General features: G+C 41.3%; 1 protein-coding gene across 1 annotated transcript in view; it reads left to right on the plus strand.

Moving 5' to 3' along the window:
- The window catches only part of lmtk2 (lemur tyrosine kinase 2), a 99,474-nt gene extending 82,673 nt beyond the window's left edge, over positions 1–16,801 (plus strand). Inside the window, exons 12-14 of the mRNA XM_078418077.1 lie at positions 245–377; positions 3,891–4,151; positions 12,756–16,801. Coding sequence (XP_078274203.1) covers positions 245–377; positions 3,891–4,151; positions 12,756–12,784 — 423 coding nt within the window. The 3' untranslated portion in view covers positions 12,785–16,801. The remainder of the gene's footprint in view (positions 1–244; positions 378–3,890; positions 4,152–12,755) is intronic.
- The last annotated feature ends 425 nt before the right edge of the window (positions 16,802–17,226 follow it).

Below are 17,226 nucleotides of genomic sequence, written 5' to 3' on the forward strand. Positions count from 1 at the left end.
TGTATCCTGATAAAATGCTTTCTACGGCGCATCTGTAGAAGTTAGTGAGAGTTGTAGGGGACATGCTGAACTTCCTAAGCCTTCTAAGGAAGTAGAGGTGTTGGTGTGCTTTCTTGGCCATTGCTTTAATATGGGTGGTCCAGGACAAAGTCAAGGCATTGAATACAGTAGTAGGATGGTTATTGCCATTCTTATAAACTTTACCGTTCTTTCAATAACTGCAATTGTTTATCCCGGCTTTCAGGAGACCCCTACCAAAGAATTGGGAGAGCATTCAGCAGCAGAAAACAGTTTGGTATCTGACAGTGGCAGCCCTGTCACACTAACTGGACCCCATTACAGGATCTCGAACTCTGAGAGTTCCACTGATGAAGAAGGTAGGTGCTCCATTCCATGGCATCATTAAAAGCTCACAATTCGCTGAAATGAAGTTAGGACAAGTCTAAGTGAGAGATGGAAAAGGGTTTATTTCCTTTTGCTAAAATAATCACTGGGCATAGATTTATAATAAAGTTCAGAAAAAATTAGAACCGAGGTAAACTTTTACAGGAAAGTTAGATGGGCCAAAAGATGAGCAATAAGCTGCAATGGTCCTGCACAACTGTGTTACAATAAGATTGTCTCAGATCAAGAACATTGGCTTTGCTTAAATCATTTAATAAAAACAAAGTTCATCTTCACAGATGTTGCATTTTCTGAGAATTGCAATTAGTTAATTTATAGATTGTGTTTATTACATAGAAACATAGAAAATAGGTGCAGGAGGAGGCCATTTGGCCCTTCGAGCCAGCATCGCCATTCATTGGGATCATGGCTGATCATCCACAATCAGAAACCCGTGCCTGCCTTCTCCCTATATCCCTTGATTCCACTAGCCCTTAGAGCTCTATCCAACTCTTTTTAAAATTCATCCAGTGAATTGGCCTCTACTGCCTTTTGTGGTAGAGAATTCGACAAATTCACAACACTGGATGAAATTGTTTTTTCTCATCTTAGTTTTAAATGGCCTCCCCTTTATTCTTAGACTGTGGCTCCTGGTTCTGGACTCCCCTAATATTGGGAACATTTTTCCTGCATCTAGCTTGTCCAGTCCTTTTATAATTTTATACGTTTCTATAAGATTCCCTCTCATCCTTCTAAATTTCAGTGAATACAAGCCCAGTCTTTCCAATCTTTCCTCATATGAAAGTCCCACCATCCGGGGATTAACCTCGTGAACCTACGCTGCACTGCCTCAATAGCAATCTTTATCGCCTCATTTAATCTTTATAGGACAGCTCATTTTATCAAGATTCAAGGATACTCTATCTATAGATAGTCAATCTTTAGACTTTGGAGATAAAGCGCAGAAACACGTCCTTCGTCCCACCGAGTCCGGGCTGACCAGTGATCACCCCGTATGCTAACACTACCCTACACACTAGGAACAATTTTACACCTTACTGAAGTCAGCTAACCTACAAAACCAGTACATCTTTGGAATGTGGGAGAAAACCGGAGAAAACCTATGTGGTCACAAGGAGAACGATCAAACTCCGTGCAGACAGCAGCCGTAGGCAGAACCTGGGTCTCTGGCACTGTAAGGCAGTAACTCTAGCGCTGTGCCTGCTGATCAGGCTGGTTTGCCTGATAGATTTGCATACCTTGGTCTTTACTCTCATATAATAAAGTTACCACTGCGGACCTTTCTAAATCAATGTTGTTTTATTCATATTTCACTCATCCACAATCAACCATTTGATTGTTTATTTCACGTAAAAGGTAAACTTTGGTATGTTCAATCTTGCAACCTGAATCAGTAAAAACTACAATTTGAGAATTATTTTAGTTTCATAACAATTTTATATGTCTTCAATATAGGTGAAAGTTTTGTTTTAAAATATTGTTTTAGAAAATAAATTTCTACTGTTTTCGTAAAAATGGCAGCCAATTTGCAGAGGAGCCTCAGTCATACAGCATGGAAACAGGCCCTCCGGCCCAACCTTTCCATGCCGTCCAAGATGCCCATCTAAGCTAATCCTATTTGCCTGCATTTGACCAATATCCTTATAAACCTTTCCTTTCCATGTACTTGTCCAAGTGTCTTTCAAATGTTGTTATTTGTACTTTCCTCAAACACTATTTCTGGCAGCTCATTCCATGTACCCGTGTGAGAAAGTTACTCCTAGGTTACTATTAAACCTTTCTCTCACCTTAAAACTATGCCCTCCAGTTATTGATTCCCCAACCCTGGAAAAAAGACTCTATCCACCTATACACACCACATGAATGTGTACATCTCTATACGATCATCTGTCGGTCTCCAATGGCTCCAATTAATAAAGTCCTAGCCTACCCATCCTCTCCTTATAACTCATTCCCTTGAGTCCTGGCAACATCCTCAGAAATCCTTTCTACACTCTTTCCAGCTGAATGGCATGTTTCAATGCAATACAATACAATATATCTTTATTGTCATTGTACAGAGGTACAATGAGATTGGGAATGTGACTTCCATACGATGCAATAAATTAATTAGCTAATCAACATAAATTTAGACAACTCAGAGAAACAAAATTAGAAACAGTTTTAAACAGAATAAAGTGCAAATAGGTCTGTGCCGGGCCACTGTGCGACGTGACCATCCGACTCAGCAGGACCGGTTCAGAGTGCTATGGCCCTGGGAATGAAGCTATTCCTGAGTCTGGAGGTGCGGGCGTAGAAGGCCTTGTAGCGTCTGCCAGATGGTAGAAGTTTGAACAGACTGTTGCAGGGGTGTGAGGGGTCTTTATGAATGCTGGTGGCTTTCCAGAGGCATTGCTTTCCAGTAGCAAGGTGACCAAAACCTAATAATCCAAGTGTGTCATCACCAACGTCAACAAAATGATGCTTGAGCAAAAAAAGAAACTGTTGGAACAACTCAGCAGGTCAGGCAGCAACTGTGGAGGGAAATGAACAGAGAACATTTTGGGTCCCACTTGCCAGACATAGGTCTCTGTCACGATCTTCCCATCTCAAAATTGCTTATCTAAAATCATTCCCTTTCCCTCACTGGGCTTTTATTGATAAACTACCCTTCCCAGCTATCACCGATCATATCTTTTCAATTATTAGTAATCTCATTTTGTTGTCGCTTTTTGAAATCAAGTGGACATAAACTCATTTTATTCTACTGCACAATACTGACGGACTGTCTTGCATTCAGACATTAATTTCCTATAAAGTACGTACCCCACTTCTAAAAACTAGTGCTTACACAATTTCTTGCATTAATCCATCAATTTTCATTTTGATTCTGTTAATTTTATTATCCCTCTGAATGTTATTGGCTACGGCAGCTTTAAGCATTACAGCCAAAATGCGTTGAGTTTTCTGCAATTGATTTGTCTTGTTGATGAGAAATGGGCCCAATGGAAGTTTTTTAAAAAGTCGATACAAAGAACTGCAGAAGCTGGTCTGCAAAAAAAGACATAATGTTGGAGTAACTCAGTGGGTCAGACAGAACTCTGGAGAAACTGGATGGGGAATGTTTCGGGTCGGGACCCTTCAAACAATTTTTTTTGGTATTTCAATCTACGAATGATACTTAAAGACTTTAATGTTTATAATGCTTTTCACACTTGGTGATGAAAGTTCTTTACAACTCATCAAGTGATTTCTTAATGTGAAAAGCAGAGTCCCGAGGAGACTTCAATATGATCATTTAGATTAAAGGAAATTCAGATCATTAGGTTTAAGGGAAAGTGTGATAATCCATTGATCTCCCTGCTCCCATAGAATTCCATTTGCAGAGAATATACCTATTTATTGTTTCCTATAATTGTATTTTTCAACTGATAACAAGTACTGGCATACTTTTGAAAATATCCTGGTTGTGACATAACAGTAACATAATGCTTTCCTTTTTTCAGGTGGTGGTTTTGAATGGGATGATGATTTCTCCATATCCTCTTCAGAGTCCTCATTTATCTCTCAAACAGCAAACCGACTTGCCTCCCTAAAACAGTCTTCTTCCCCTGCTTCCAGATATTTTTCACCTCCACCGTCCTCTCGGACTTTGGAGCAAAATTGGACAGATACATCGTCGTCGTATTCTAGGTTTTCTATCTCTCCATCCAACATTGCAAACTTCTCTTTGACTCACCTTACGGATTCCGACATGGAACAAGGAGGTATGTCGCCCTCACTGTTATTCATTTAGACCACTTTTTTTGGAAGTCAAAATTTGGGTGAAAACAAGGTTCTGTTTCAGTTAGCATAACTGTGAATAAGAAAAGGTTATGGCGTTCTTAAAACTGCCCTTTCCAGATTAAGTATTACCTGCCCTTTTATGCCCTCGGGGAAATGATTGGTTCGGAGAAGGCTTGAAGTCATGTATCTGGGCATGATGGGAAAGGATCTTAATGGCACCAAATAGTTACTCTGGAGCAAGCATTGTGTATGTGATCAGGGAACAACTTATCCAGCTCTGAATAGTAAAATATAGATATCTCTAGATTGGAATTTTGACTAACTTCCTTTGGGAGTTAGTGTTTTTAAATATTATTCACACACTGACACCACCCACCACCCTCATCCGGAAGTTATTTTCATTAACTCTTGTTAGTTTTCAGAAAGAAGCTTAGCTTCCATCAATGTCCGCATCATTTAGGTGGACTGGTCACCAATTTTATTAACACATGCCCTTGAGGTCGGCTGCGGGAGGTACTGGACTGTTTGTTGGAAAATAATTTCATTTATGTTGCACTTCGCACATGTGACTATAAAAGCACCATTGAGATTCAGATGGGCTAGGCACTAACAACTTCACAGGTCTCTAGACTTTAGAGATACAGTGCAGGAACAGGCTCTTTGGCCCACCAAGTCCACCCCGACCAGTGATCATCCCGTACACAAACATTATCCAGCACACTCGCGACAATTTACAACTTTACCAAACCCAATTAACCTACAAATCTGTACGTCTTTGGAGTGTGGAAGGAAACCGGACCACCCTGAGAAAACCCGTGCGGTCACAGGGAGAACGTACAAACTCCCTACAGACAGCACCAGTGATCAGGATTGAACCTGGGTCTCTGGCGTTGTAAGGCAGCAACTTTACTGATGCACCACTGTGCCACCAACACTAACAAAATAGGGTATTTGAAAGGTGGGAGAGGTATGGTAGTTAAAGAAAAGCCTCCTGTTTTAATCACAATCACCTCACAATGTTAGGATGCAGCTTTATTCGAGATGATGCAGGCCAGAGGCAAATTTACCTGCTAATTAACCCCATTTAGTATTGGAGTAATGAGTCACTGCAAATGCTGGAATCTTGAGAAAACACAATGCCGGAGTAACTCAGCAGGTCAGCAGTATCTCTGGAGGACATGGATAGGCATTGTTTCGGGTCGGGACCCTTCATTTAGACAGAGTAGAGGGGCGGTGGCCAGTACGATGAGGAGAGGGGAAGAGGTGGGACAAGAGGTGGTATTTGTTTATTATTGTCTTTCCTTTATACCCAGATATAATGAAAACGTTGTTTTGCTATCCAGGTAGGACGTGTACAATCGAACTAGGCAGAATATGGTGTTGTAACGACGGAGAAGTTTGAATTGCATCGATTCAGTTTTTCATATACAGCTTATTAATTCTTCACCACCTTTAAAATCTGACAAGTGAAATTGTGTTGTCAATTTAACAGTCGCTTTAAGTTTCTTTTTCTATGTGGTCTTTTATAGATACGTGACCCGACCTGTTTATTGTGAAAGCCCGTGCCTAATGTATTAAATCAAGGCAGTTCTGCCCCAAAAAAATATTTCCAGAAGTATCATATGAAGTGAATGAGTCAGGTTTAAATGGCATCAGCAAACAGTTATTATGGATCAGGAGACACACAGGAAGCACATCTGTTGCTAGACTAAGTGTAACAGCTGCCTTCAGCTTAATGCGTCATTGTGAATTTGGAGTCAAGTTGTTAAATTGACATTCAATTAGCAGGTGCCTGGGTATTGCACCTGTGCTTGTCTTCACTGACATAAAGGAAAGTGGTGGGCAGCTTCCCTCTCATCGTCATCTGAATCTTTTGAGTGGGGTGCTCCCCTGGATATGCTTCATATACATTGCATTGGGCTCTCATTAATCACCAATGAGATGGTCATGGCTCTAATTTATCTTGTATTATATAAAACAATGTAAAGAAAACAATGCCAAGGAGGATACGGGAAACAAAGAATGCTACCTGCTCTTGGTAAAATGTTAGATTTGTTATATAACCAAGTTCAGGGGAACACAAATACTTCAATTTGCATTTAGTTTAGCGGACCTTTAGAAACAAAGAACTGCAGATACTCATTAATACACAAAAGTATCTCAGCAGGTGGGGCCACATCTCCGGAGAACATGGATAGGTGACATTTCGGGTCGAGACCCTTCAGCCTGAAAAGATGTCCCGGCCCCAAACAGATACTTGATTACTAAGGGTGTCAGGGATGATGGGGAGAAGGCAGGAGAGTGGGGTTGAGAGGGAAAGATAGATCAGCCATGATCGAATGCTGGAGTAGTCTTTATGGGTGAATGGCCTAATTCTGCTCCTCTGACTTATAAACATGAACTTATGAACTATTCATGTTCTCCTGCCTGACCCGCTGAGTTACTCCAGCACTTTGTGCCCCTTTCTGTAAACTAGCTTCTGCAGTACCTTGTGTCTTCCATTGAAAGATGTTCATTTACTAAGTAAATCTTGCATCCATCATTCTGAAGTTTCTAGGTCTTCAGAGCCGGAAGATTCTGAGTAATTTGTAAGAATCCGAAATGGAGTAGGTGCAGAACTTGAGATAAATGTACTCTCATGGCCTTTTTATTGTAATAGTTGTTATTTTAATGACAGTGCATCTACAAGTGCAGGTTAAATGCTCTGGCTACATGTGGAACTTAATGAGTTGTTATATTGAATTGAACACTATTGCTATCATTGTGTATTTAGCTTTCTCCGGCCCATCTACTCATTTGCTCACTTGCCCATAGAATAGTGCAGCAGATGAACAGGCCCTTCGGCCCGCAATGTCTGTACCGAACGCTGTCAACACCCACTCTTAGCTGCCTGCACATAATCCATATCCTTCCATTCTCTGGATATCCATATGCATGTTCAAAACAAAACTAATATACCAGCTACACCAGATAGGGTGGATTTAAAGAAGGTGTACAGCATACCTGCCTTCGGTTGACATCCCAATTTCAGCTGTATGAAACTTTGGTTAAGTCACATATGTGCTGTTCTGATTACCACATTACAGGAAGGTTGTAAAGCCTTTGAAGAGGGTGCAGAAGAGGTTACCAGGATGTTGCCTGGACTACAATGTATCACCCATTAGGAGAGGTTGGCTTGTTTTCTCAGGAGCATCTGCGGCTGAGGGAAATCTGATTTAAAATTAAGCGAGGCATAGATAGGATAGCGAGTCAGAGTATTTTTCCCAGGGCAGAAATGTCCTATAATGGATGGCAAAGCTTTAAAGTGAGAGGAGAAAAGTTTAAAGGAGATTTAAAAGGCGAGTTTTATTTTGCAGAGTGGTGGGTGCTTGGAATGCACTGCCAGGGGAAGTGGTGGAAGCACTGTTTTCATTGGAAGCAGTGTTTAAGAGGCATTTAGACAGATATGTGAGTGGGCAGGGTAAGGTGGTTACCCATGAGCCGGCAGGTGCAGTATAAACTGGGATCATGTTGACGCAGGGATCATGGACCGAAGGGTCTGTTCCTGTGCTTGAAGGTCCCTTGAAGACAGAAGCAAGTGAATTTATTATGGGGAACAAGGAAATGGCAGACGAGTTGAACAGGTACTTTGGATCTGTCTTCACTAAGGAAGACACAAACAATCTCCCAGATGTACTAGTGGACAGAGGTCCGAGGGTGACGGAGGAACTGAAGGAAATTCACATTAGGCAGGAAATGGTGTTGGGTAGACTGATGGGACTGAAGGCTGATAAATCCCCAGGGCCTAATGGTCTGCATCCCAGGGTACTTATGGAAGTGGCTCGAGAAATCGTGGACGCATTGGTGATCATTTTCCAATGTACTATAGATTCAGGATCAGTTCCTGTGGATTGGAGGGTAGCTAATGTTATCCCACTTTTTAAGAAAGGAGGGAGAGCGAAAACAGGAAATTATAGACCAGTTAGCCTGACATCAGTGGCGGGGAAGATGCTGGAGTCAATTATAAAAGAAGAAAGTGTGGAACATTTGGATAGCAGTAACAGGATCATTCCAAGTCAGCATGGATTTATGAAGGGGAAATCATGCTTAACTAATCTTTTGGAATGTAACTAGGAAAATGGACAAGGGAGAGCCAGTGGATGTAGTGTACCTGGACTTTCAGAAAGTCTTTGATAAGGTCCTACATGGGAGATTAGTGAGCAAAATTAGAGCACATGGTATTGGGGGTAGGGTACTGAAATGGATAGAAAATTGGTCGGCAGACAGGAAACAAAGAGTAAGGATTAACGGGTCCCTTTCAGAATGGCAGGCAGTGACTAGTGGGATACTGCAAGACTCAGTGTTGGGACCACAGCTATTTACAATATACATTAAGGACCTAGATGAAGAGATTAAAAGTAACATTTGCAAATTTGTAGATGACACAAATCTGGGTGGCAGTGTGAGCTGTGAGGAGGATGCTATGAGGATGCTATGAGGATGTAGGGTGACTTGGACAGGTTGTGTGAGTGACAATAGACAATAGACAATAGACAATAGGTGCAGGAGTAGGCCATTCAGCCCTTCGAGCCAGCACCGCCATTCAATGCGATCATGGCTGATCACTATCAATCAGTACCCCGTTCCTGCCTTCTCCCCATACCCCCTCACTCCGCTATCCTTAAGAGCTCTATCCAGCTCTCTCTTGAAAGCATCCAACGAACTGGCCTCCACTGCCTTCTGAGGCAGAGAATTCCACACCTTCACCACCCTCTGACTGAAAAAGTTCTTCCTCATCTCCGTTCTAAATGGCCTACCCCTTATTCTCAAACTGTGGCCCCTTGTTCTGGACTCCCCCAACATTGGGAACATGTTATCTGCCTCTAATGTGTCCAATCCCCTAATTATCTTATATGTTTCAATAAGATCCCCCCTCATCCTTCTAAATTCCAGTGTATACAAGCCCAATCGCTCCAGCCTTTCAACATACGACAGTCCCGCCATTCCGGGAATTAATCTAGTGAACCTACGCTGCACGCCCTCCATAGCAAGAATATCCTTCCTCAAATTTGGAGACCAAAACTGCACACAGTACTCCAGGTGCGGTCTCACCAGGGCCCGGTACAACTGTAGAAGGACCTCTTTGCTCCTATACTCAACTCCTCTTGTTACGAAGGCCAACATTCCATTGGCTTTCTTCACTGCCTGCTGAACCTGCATGCTTCCTTTCATTGACTGATGCACTAGGACACCCAGATCTCGTTGAACTCCCCCTCCTCCTAACTTGACACCATTCAGATAATAATCTGCCTTTCTATTCTTACTTCCAAAGTGAATAACCTCACACTTATCTACATTAAACTGCATCTGCCATGTATCCGCCCACTCACACAACCTGTCCAGGTCACCCTGCAGCCTTATTGCATCTTCCTCACAATTCACACTACCCCCCAACTTAGTATCATCTGCAAATTTGCTAATGGTACTTTTAATCCCTTCGTCTAAGTCATTAATGTATATCGTAAATAGCTGGGGTCCCAGCACCGAACCTTGCGGTACCCCACTGGTCACTGCCTGCCATTCCGAAAGGGACCCATTTATCCCCACTCTTTGCTTTCTGTCTGTTAACCAATTTTCTATCCATGTCAGTACCCTACCCCCAATACCATGTGCCCTAATTTTGCCCACTAATCTCCTATGTGGGACCTTGTCGAAGGCTTTCTGAAAGTCGAGGTACACCACATCCACTGACTCTCCCTTGTCAATTTTCCTAGTTACATCCTCAAAAAATTCCAGTAGATTTGTCAAGCATGATTTCCCCTTCGTAAATCCATGCTGACTCGGAACGAGTGGGCAGATACATGGGAGATGCAGTTTAATGTGGATAAATGTGAGGTTATCCACTTTGGTGGTAAGATCAGGAAGGCAGATTATTATCTGAATGGTGTCAAGTTAGGAAATGGGGAAGTACAAAGAGATCTGGGTGTCCTTGTTCATCAGTCACTTAACGTTAACATGCAGGTACAGCAGGCAGTGAAGAAAGCTAATGGAATGTTGGCCTTTATGACAAGAGGAGTTGAGTATAGGAGCAAAGAGGTCCTTCTGCAGTTGTACAGGGGCCTAGTGAGACAGCACCTGGAGTACTGTGTGCAGTTTTGGTCTCCAAATTTGAGGAAGGACATTCTTGCTATTGAGGGAGTGCAGCATAGGTTCACTAGGTTAATTCCCGGAATGGTGGGACTGTCATATATTGAAAGACTGGAGCGACTAGGCTTGTATGCACTGGAATTTAGAAGGATGAGAGGGGATCTTATTGAAACATGTAAGATTATTAAGGGATTGAAAATGCTAGAGGCAGGAAACATGTTCCTAATGTTGGGGGAGTCCAGAACCAGGGGCCAAAGTTTAAGAATAAGGGATAGGCCATTTAGAATGGAGATGAGGAAAAACCTTTTCACTCAGAGTTGTAAATCTGTGTAATTCTCTGCCTCAGAAGGCAGTGGAGGCCAATTCTCTGTTTGTAAACCATCATCCTTGTTAATTAGGAGAAAAAGATTTCAGTGAGCACAGATCGGTATGCAAGGGGCATTTCTTTAGGATAACTGGCAAAAAAAATAATCGGGGAAGGCGACTCTTTCTGCGGTAAGCTTTTAATTGAAAGAGCAATGGCAGCAGATTTAGTGATAACGTTCCCAATGCAATTGATTAAACATTTGAAGCAGCATATTGAAAAGAGCTGGGGCAGGTCTCACAGACAAGAAGGGCCTCCTGTGCTTTGCGATTCTCACAAAGGTGACTTTCTATTGAGGCGAACACAGGTGTGTACATAGGACATTCAGAGGGCTAAATTTGTAGCCGTACAGCTAACACCTAGTTCTGCTTATCAAGACAATGTGACATTGGAACCACTGCGAACGGAACACATGCATGAGTGTGAGCGTAGCAGCTGTGCACAAGGAGCAGAACACCACACACCCACCTCGGAATCTCCTTGTCAACCTAAACTAGGGCTATTTACACATTTTTTCAACAAAAAAAGGAGAGAGCATATGTCAACTTTTGTGGATTTTCATAACATCCAATTCTGCCAGTAACATCAAAACTAGAGGATATTTCTTGCGCTCAATTCCAGGTTTATTCAGAATTTGGACGGTATAGGACTTTGTTACAGTAATTGGTATACATTTTATCATGTGGACTGTGGACGTCATGATTGTAGTTTAATTTAAAGATACAGTGTGGAAACAGGCCCACCGAGTCCGTGCCAACCAGCGATCCCCGCACACTAGCACTATCCTACACACTCGGGACAATTTACAATTTACTGAAGCCAATTAACCTACAAACCTGTATGTCTTTAGAGTGTGGGAGGAAACCGGAGCACCCAGAGAAAACCCACACAGGTCACAGGGAGAACGTACAACGCCGTACAGACAGCATCCGTAGTCAGGATCGAACCTGGGTCACTGGTGCTGTAAGACAGCCACTCGAAGGCTTGGCCACTGCGCACGCCATGTATAGGTTTTTTGAGTGGATAGCAGACGACAAAAAGGTGTACGTTAGTATACGTGACAATAATAAATAAACTAAATTTGCACAGTTTAGTTATTACAACATTTAGGACTATTTTCCCCATTTACTTGCCAGTAAATCTGATTTGTGTTGATCTTTTCACTGACTGCTAAGACCTGATGGGGTGGTGTGTGAAACCCTAAACTTTATAAGACTCGACACTGCAACTTTCATTAATTCCCTTGGAGACAGCAAGCTTGATGCCATGTTACATTAGCTACCTTACATCTTTGCTCATTTCAATGCATGTTTTTCACCAATGTTGAAGGACTTAAGTGCTTTACCGCAGTTTTCCCTTCCCTGATGTAATCTGCCGAGTCATAAAGCTCAGGAAACTTTGCTGAGAGGCATATTTAGAACATCTAGATCGGTAATGCAAGAAATGTGGAGATTAGCGATTGGGAAGATGAAATAATCTGAAGCAGTGGTTTAGTCCATGAAGTAATGGTTTAAAAGGCACATATATTCTCCTGGGATGGTGATTAACACGAGGGAAAAGAATAACATTATTGGGGTATACAACAAAGCTCTTTATGTCGATGAAGTACTATTGAAAGAGGGTCACTTGTTTTAGTTTTGGAGATACAGCATGGAATCAGGCCCTTCGGCCCACTGAGGCCACATCGACCATCGGTCACCTATTCACACTATGTTATCACACTTTCTCACCCACTCCCTACACACTAGGGCCAATTTACAATTTACGAGGGCCAATTAACCTACAAACCCGCACGTCCTTGGGATGTTGGAAGGCAACCAGAGAACCCGGAGGAAACCCATCCGATCACAGGGGGAACTTGCAAACTCCACACAGACAGCATCCAAAGTCAGATTTGTATCCGGGTCTCTGGTGCTGTGAGGCAGCAGCTGCTTGAAAGAAAAGAATTGCTTGATCTTCCCAAAGCTTGCAGACTGTATGCAATGTTTGATAGCAAGCTTTCAAAGTAGTGATAATAATTAATGCCCACTTGCCTATCAGTGAAGCTTTGTGCTGTTGTAATTTTAATTGTTGTTTTCTTGCTCTTTGTTTCTAGGAAGCAGCGAAGATGGCGAAAAGGACTGAATGACAACTGCGAAGGAAGGTGCTTTGATTTTTTTCCTCCACTTTATCTGACCGTCTGACAGGACAAGCCAGTTCAGATTTACAGTAAGATAGATAAATTAACCAAACATTTTCCACAAAATTGAAATGAGTCCGTGCACAAAAAGGGATGAAATGTTTGTATTTTTATCCATGTTGTATTAAAAGTTTGTTCTGGTTGGACAGTGTTGAGTGTCAGATCAGCGGAAGTCTGTGTTAAGACCTTGAACAGGCCACGGATACAACTGTTGGAAATTCCCTGTTGAATTCCTTGTAACTTCATGGATGGCTTCACTTTGGCAGACATAGGATTATTAACTGTCCACCTAATTTTTTTTGTCCCTGTTAAAAGTACTGTAATGAAGAATGGAAAAGAGGTTGTACCTGCAGCTTTCTGTATAAAGTGTTGGTATTCAACCAGTAAACGCTTGCTTTTTGTTCCAGAGAAAGGGATGATCGATTTCATGCTATACATCCAAGGTGCAATGAGGTTTGAAATTTCCGAATGTGCATTCTATAAAATGCATCTGATGATTTTATCCTCCTCCGGTTTTGTAGTTGAGCTGCATGTCACCACAAAGGCAAATTTCCTATTCAATATGGCAGTCTTGGTTTCCAGTAGGAATATAAATGCGATGACCAAACATTGTTTTAATAATTCAATTGTGTTCCGAACAGCCTCTCTTTAAGAGGCCACAGGGTATATGTACAGCAATAATAGTTTGCAAAGTGTTTAAACTAGCCTGCCAACCACTGGATAAAGCCAGTGTTGCAACTGAACTATTCATACTTTCAACAGTACTTGTACCCCACACCTGTGACAGGTATTTACCAATTGTTTTGTAAATCCTTTAAAAAAATTAAAACAAAAATGTAAAAGTTCAAAGGATATAACTTCACTGACTATTGTGGGACATATATTCCACACGCTTGTTTTAAAATGGTGAGGCCAGTGTGAGTTGTGTTTTCAGGCACATTATAAAACAAATGATTACTTGGACCCACGTTGTTGCCCAGAGTCCTGAAGTGGTCACTTCTCGACTTGCCTGTGGCTCTCAGCAGAAGGTACTGGTCTGACTCCAGGACGTATCCACAGCACACTAACTTTTTGATGTTGGAGTTCAAAAATTGAAAGCTATTGAGTCTGAACAGTGATGTATAAGTGTCAAGTGACTTAAGGTTGTTGTGCAGAATCAGGAATGTCTCACCAATCCAGCATGCAGTTTATTGTTTCGAACAGTGACCTTCTAGGGGCAAACATTGCAGAACGGAGGAAAAGATTTGACTTCCCAAGTGTAGTGTTGGGTGACCATTCAAAGGAATGAATCCCAGCTACCATTCAGATATATTGAGATCTTAAGTTATAAAGCATGTTTCATTCCAGTTTTTCTTCAGCTGCTTGTTTTTATTACTAAATGTGGAGATGTGCTCATCAATACCCGGGGGCTGGCAAGATCTGCTGGAACTTTGTGGTCGGATCCGTCACAGCTGATCTTGTAACTCGGTGCCCATGTTGCGCTGGGAGTTACTCTGTAGCAATTGTGAGCCCTTGATAGATAGTCTAGGTCCAAGGCTGCTTGTAGTGACAAATTATTGTGTAGGATAATATCAGAAATGAGTCCTCGGCTGTTTAGTTCAGTGTTTTAAAGTACATAAACAGTAACTGGTTTGGGAAACATTACGTTTTACTTATGGAATGTTTTATTCATGGCTAAATGAACCTTTAAAATATACTTTGAAAACTGGGCAAAGGAGCATTGCCCTAGAGCAGCGGGCTGACACAGTTGCTGTGGTAATGCTTCATCCAGGGGAATACATTCACTGCTCCCCTGACTAGTGATGCCACCAGCCCCTTTGCACTTATTTGGATTGCTCCTCCATCTGAAAATTTGCACCAGGTTAAAAATTCCCCTAGTAGTTAGGTTAGGTACTAATTGTAACTGGAATAAATTAGTGCCTCCATAATGCACAAACCACCTGTCATAATAGAACAGCAGTTATCTGTCCAAAATATACTTCCCTGCTGCAAATCATCCCGTTCTCATGCATTAATTCAAGGAAATAACATTTGCAATCTATGAAAGATTACTCGAACGTTGTGCTTGATATCTTTAAAAGATCGCAGATGAACAAAATACCGTCTGTTGATTCTGTATTTGCATGTGGATCCAGAACAGGATCTAGCCTTGTGGTGATCTTGTTAAAATGCCAGTGGTTTGTTGAATGACTGATTGGATAAGCTCAAACACTTTGTATTGGGACTGCAGGTGTGTCCTAACAAATCAATCAGAAATGGTAGAAAGCATTGTATGAATACTGAGTGGGAGCTGCCTCTCACCAACTCCCATTACACTACTTGTACCTCCTCTGTTATGAAGGAATACTCCTACACTTGAGGTTACGAGCCAAATTCTAACCAAGAACTTGCTGTCTTTGCTGGTATTGCTAGCTGTGCAATATTTTAACCTTGCACACAATTCCTTTGATGGTTGTTGGTAGTTGTGAGCTGCCATTAATAATATCAGCTCAAAGCTGTTGCAAACTTGTTATCAACCGGCAAATACAAAAACGTGTGTTCCTTCAGAGAAGTGCACAAAATATATTTTGCGATTATTATTTTTATTTGCAAAGCCAGGCTGTACAGTCAAGGGTTGAAAAAGTGTATGGAAAGGTGACAATGTCTTGAATAAGCAATGCAAAATCTAATTATATTCAAATAACTGGCATGGGGCGGGGGAGTTTCATGTTTCCTGTTGCTGTTGGAAGATGGCGTTAAGGTGGATTATGCTCTTCATTCTGTATTCTAATGCAAACATGTTCTCTCTTAGACACACAAAGCTGAAGTAACTCAGCAGTTCTGAGTTGAGTTACTCCAGCTTTTTGTGTCTATCTTTGGTGAAAACCAGCATCTGCAGTTCCTTCCTACACCTAATTTTCCCTCTTGGTTGCCGTATTTTCCCAGTGCTAGTCAATTGGCCTGTTGGCCGATTACTTGGCAGATGTTTATGGAAATGGCAAAACGCAATTTTCAAGAAAGAACGGTGCAACACTTTGAATGTCGCCTTCTCTGCTCAAAGGCGATACCGAGCAAACCGGTCGGCCAAACTCCGGCAGGTGGATGTGCGTGAGCAGCTTTCCCCTCCATCCGCAGTCTCTATATCCCACCCAGCACACCGTGAAATTTAGCGTTGCATCCATGTCCCTGTTACCTTGTCAGGCTTGTCCAGAACAGTACAGCTGTTGGGCGATTTTGTTTATAATTGTATACTTCGTTCCTAACTCCAGCCGCACCGAATGTTTTCAGAGTTCAATGCTGAACATAGCCTGTATAATCGCTATCATATTATAAAGCAAAGTGCAAATAATCAGCCTTGGTGTGCAGGTGTTGCCATAGCACTGCACATATCTAGACTTTTCAATCGATGAAACGGTTTGGCCAGTCCTGTAAATGTAAACCATTGGAATGTGCCTCAATGATCAAAAACTGCATGTTCCTTGCAAAATATTTTTTCTTAGGGTTCATTCTTGAAGATGACTTGTAAATATTGAAGACTTCCTCCTCCCCACCTGTAATCCCTCCTGAAACCTAAAGTTGTGTATAATATTTTTGTTCCCTGTAGCCTGTTCTACTTTATTTTGAATAGAACTAAATTGTTGATGGAAATATCAGATCATTTTGTGCAATGCATTGCTTTATCTTGCACAGTTGAAGTGTAACTTAATGTTTGATGGTACTGGATGTATATAAATGTTTAATTTTGTCTGTAAATGGGAGATGATGTAACAAAGTCATAGGCACAAGGTTTTCTTTTGTAATTTAATAAAAAAGATATATGAAATTACTGATTACATATCACAGTTAATAAAGAAGAAAATCAGGTCACTGTTCATGAAATATGTACATTTTGATATGTAATATTTTTACTTTGATTTCCATGCATAGTGTAATTCAATAAATTGTTTGTAATTTAAATGCACTATGGATATTTAATATTCAGAATAAAGTCAAATGAATTAATTTACATAGTTGAGTATTTCTGACTTCCTTATTTATTATGGTTGAGCTTTTAACTTTGCCTTCGCTTTTATGATCAGACCGTTGTTGTTGTCTATCTAAATGGGCAGTACAAACACGACAAACAGTGGTTTAAGTTGTAATGCAAAGAATACAGCAGCCAAGTTTTTCTCCTTATCTGTCTTTGATAACAGCTATGTGGTTATTCAAAACATACTTGTATTCTGAAACTGGTTTTCTAAGCATTAAAACTTGCATGGGTCCTAATCCTAAATTGACTTGCAAACTAGTCACATCAGTAATTAAACTGGCAAGTAAGATGACAATGGTGGTTACCATATATTTGCTTGTTCAGGCACTGTTCAAAAAGAACTTGTGAATACTTTTGCTCCATTGGGATGCCCATGTC

The sequence above is a fragment of the Rhinoraja longicauda genome, chromosome 21 (genome assembly GCF_053455715.1).
Source record: "Rhinoraja longicauda isolate Sanriku21f chromosome 21, sRhiLon1.1, whole genome shotgun sequence".
Classification (NCBI taxonomy): domain Eukaryota; kingdom Metazoa; phylum Chordata; class Chondrichthyes; order Rajiformes; family Arhynchobatidae; genus Rhinoraja; species Rhinoraja longicauda.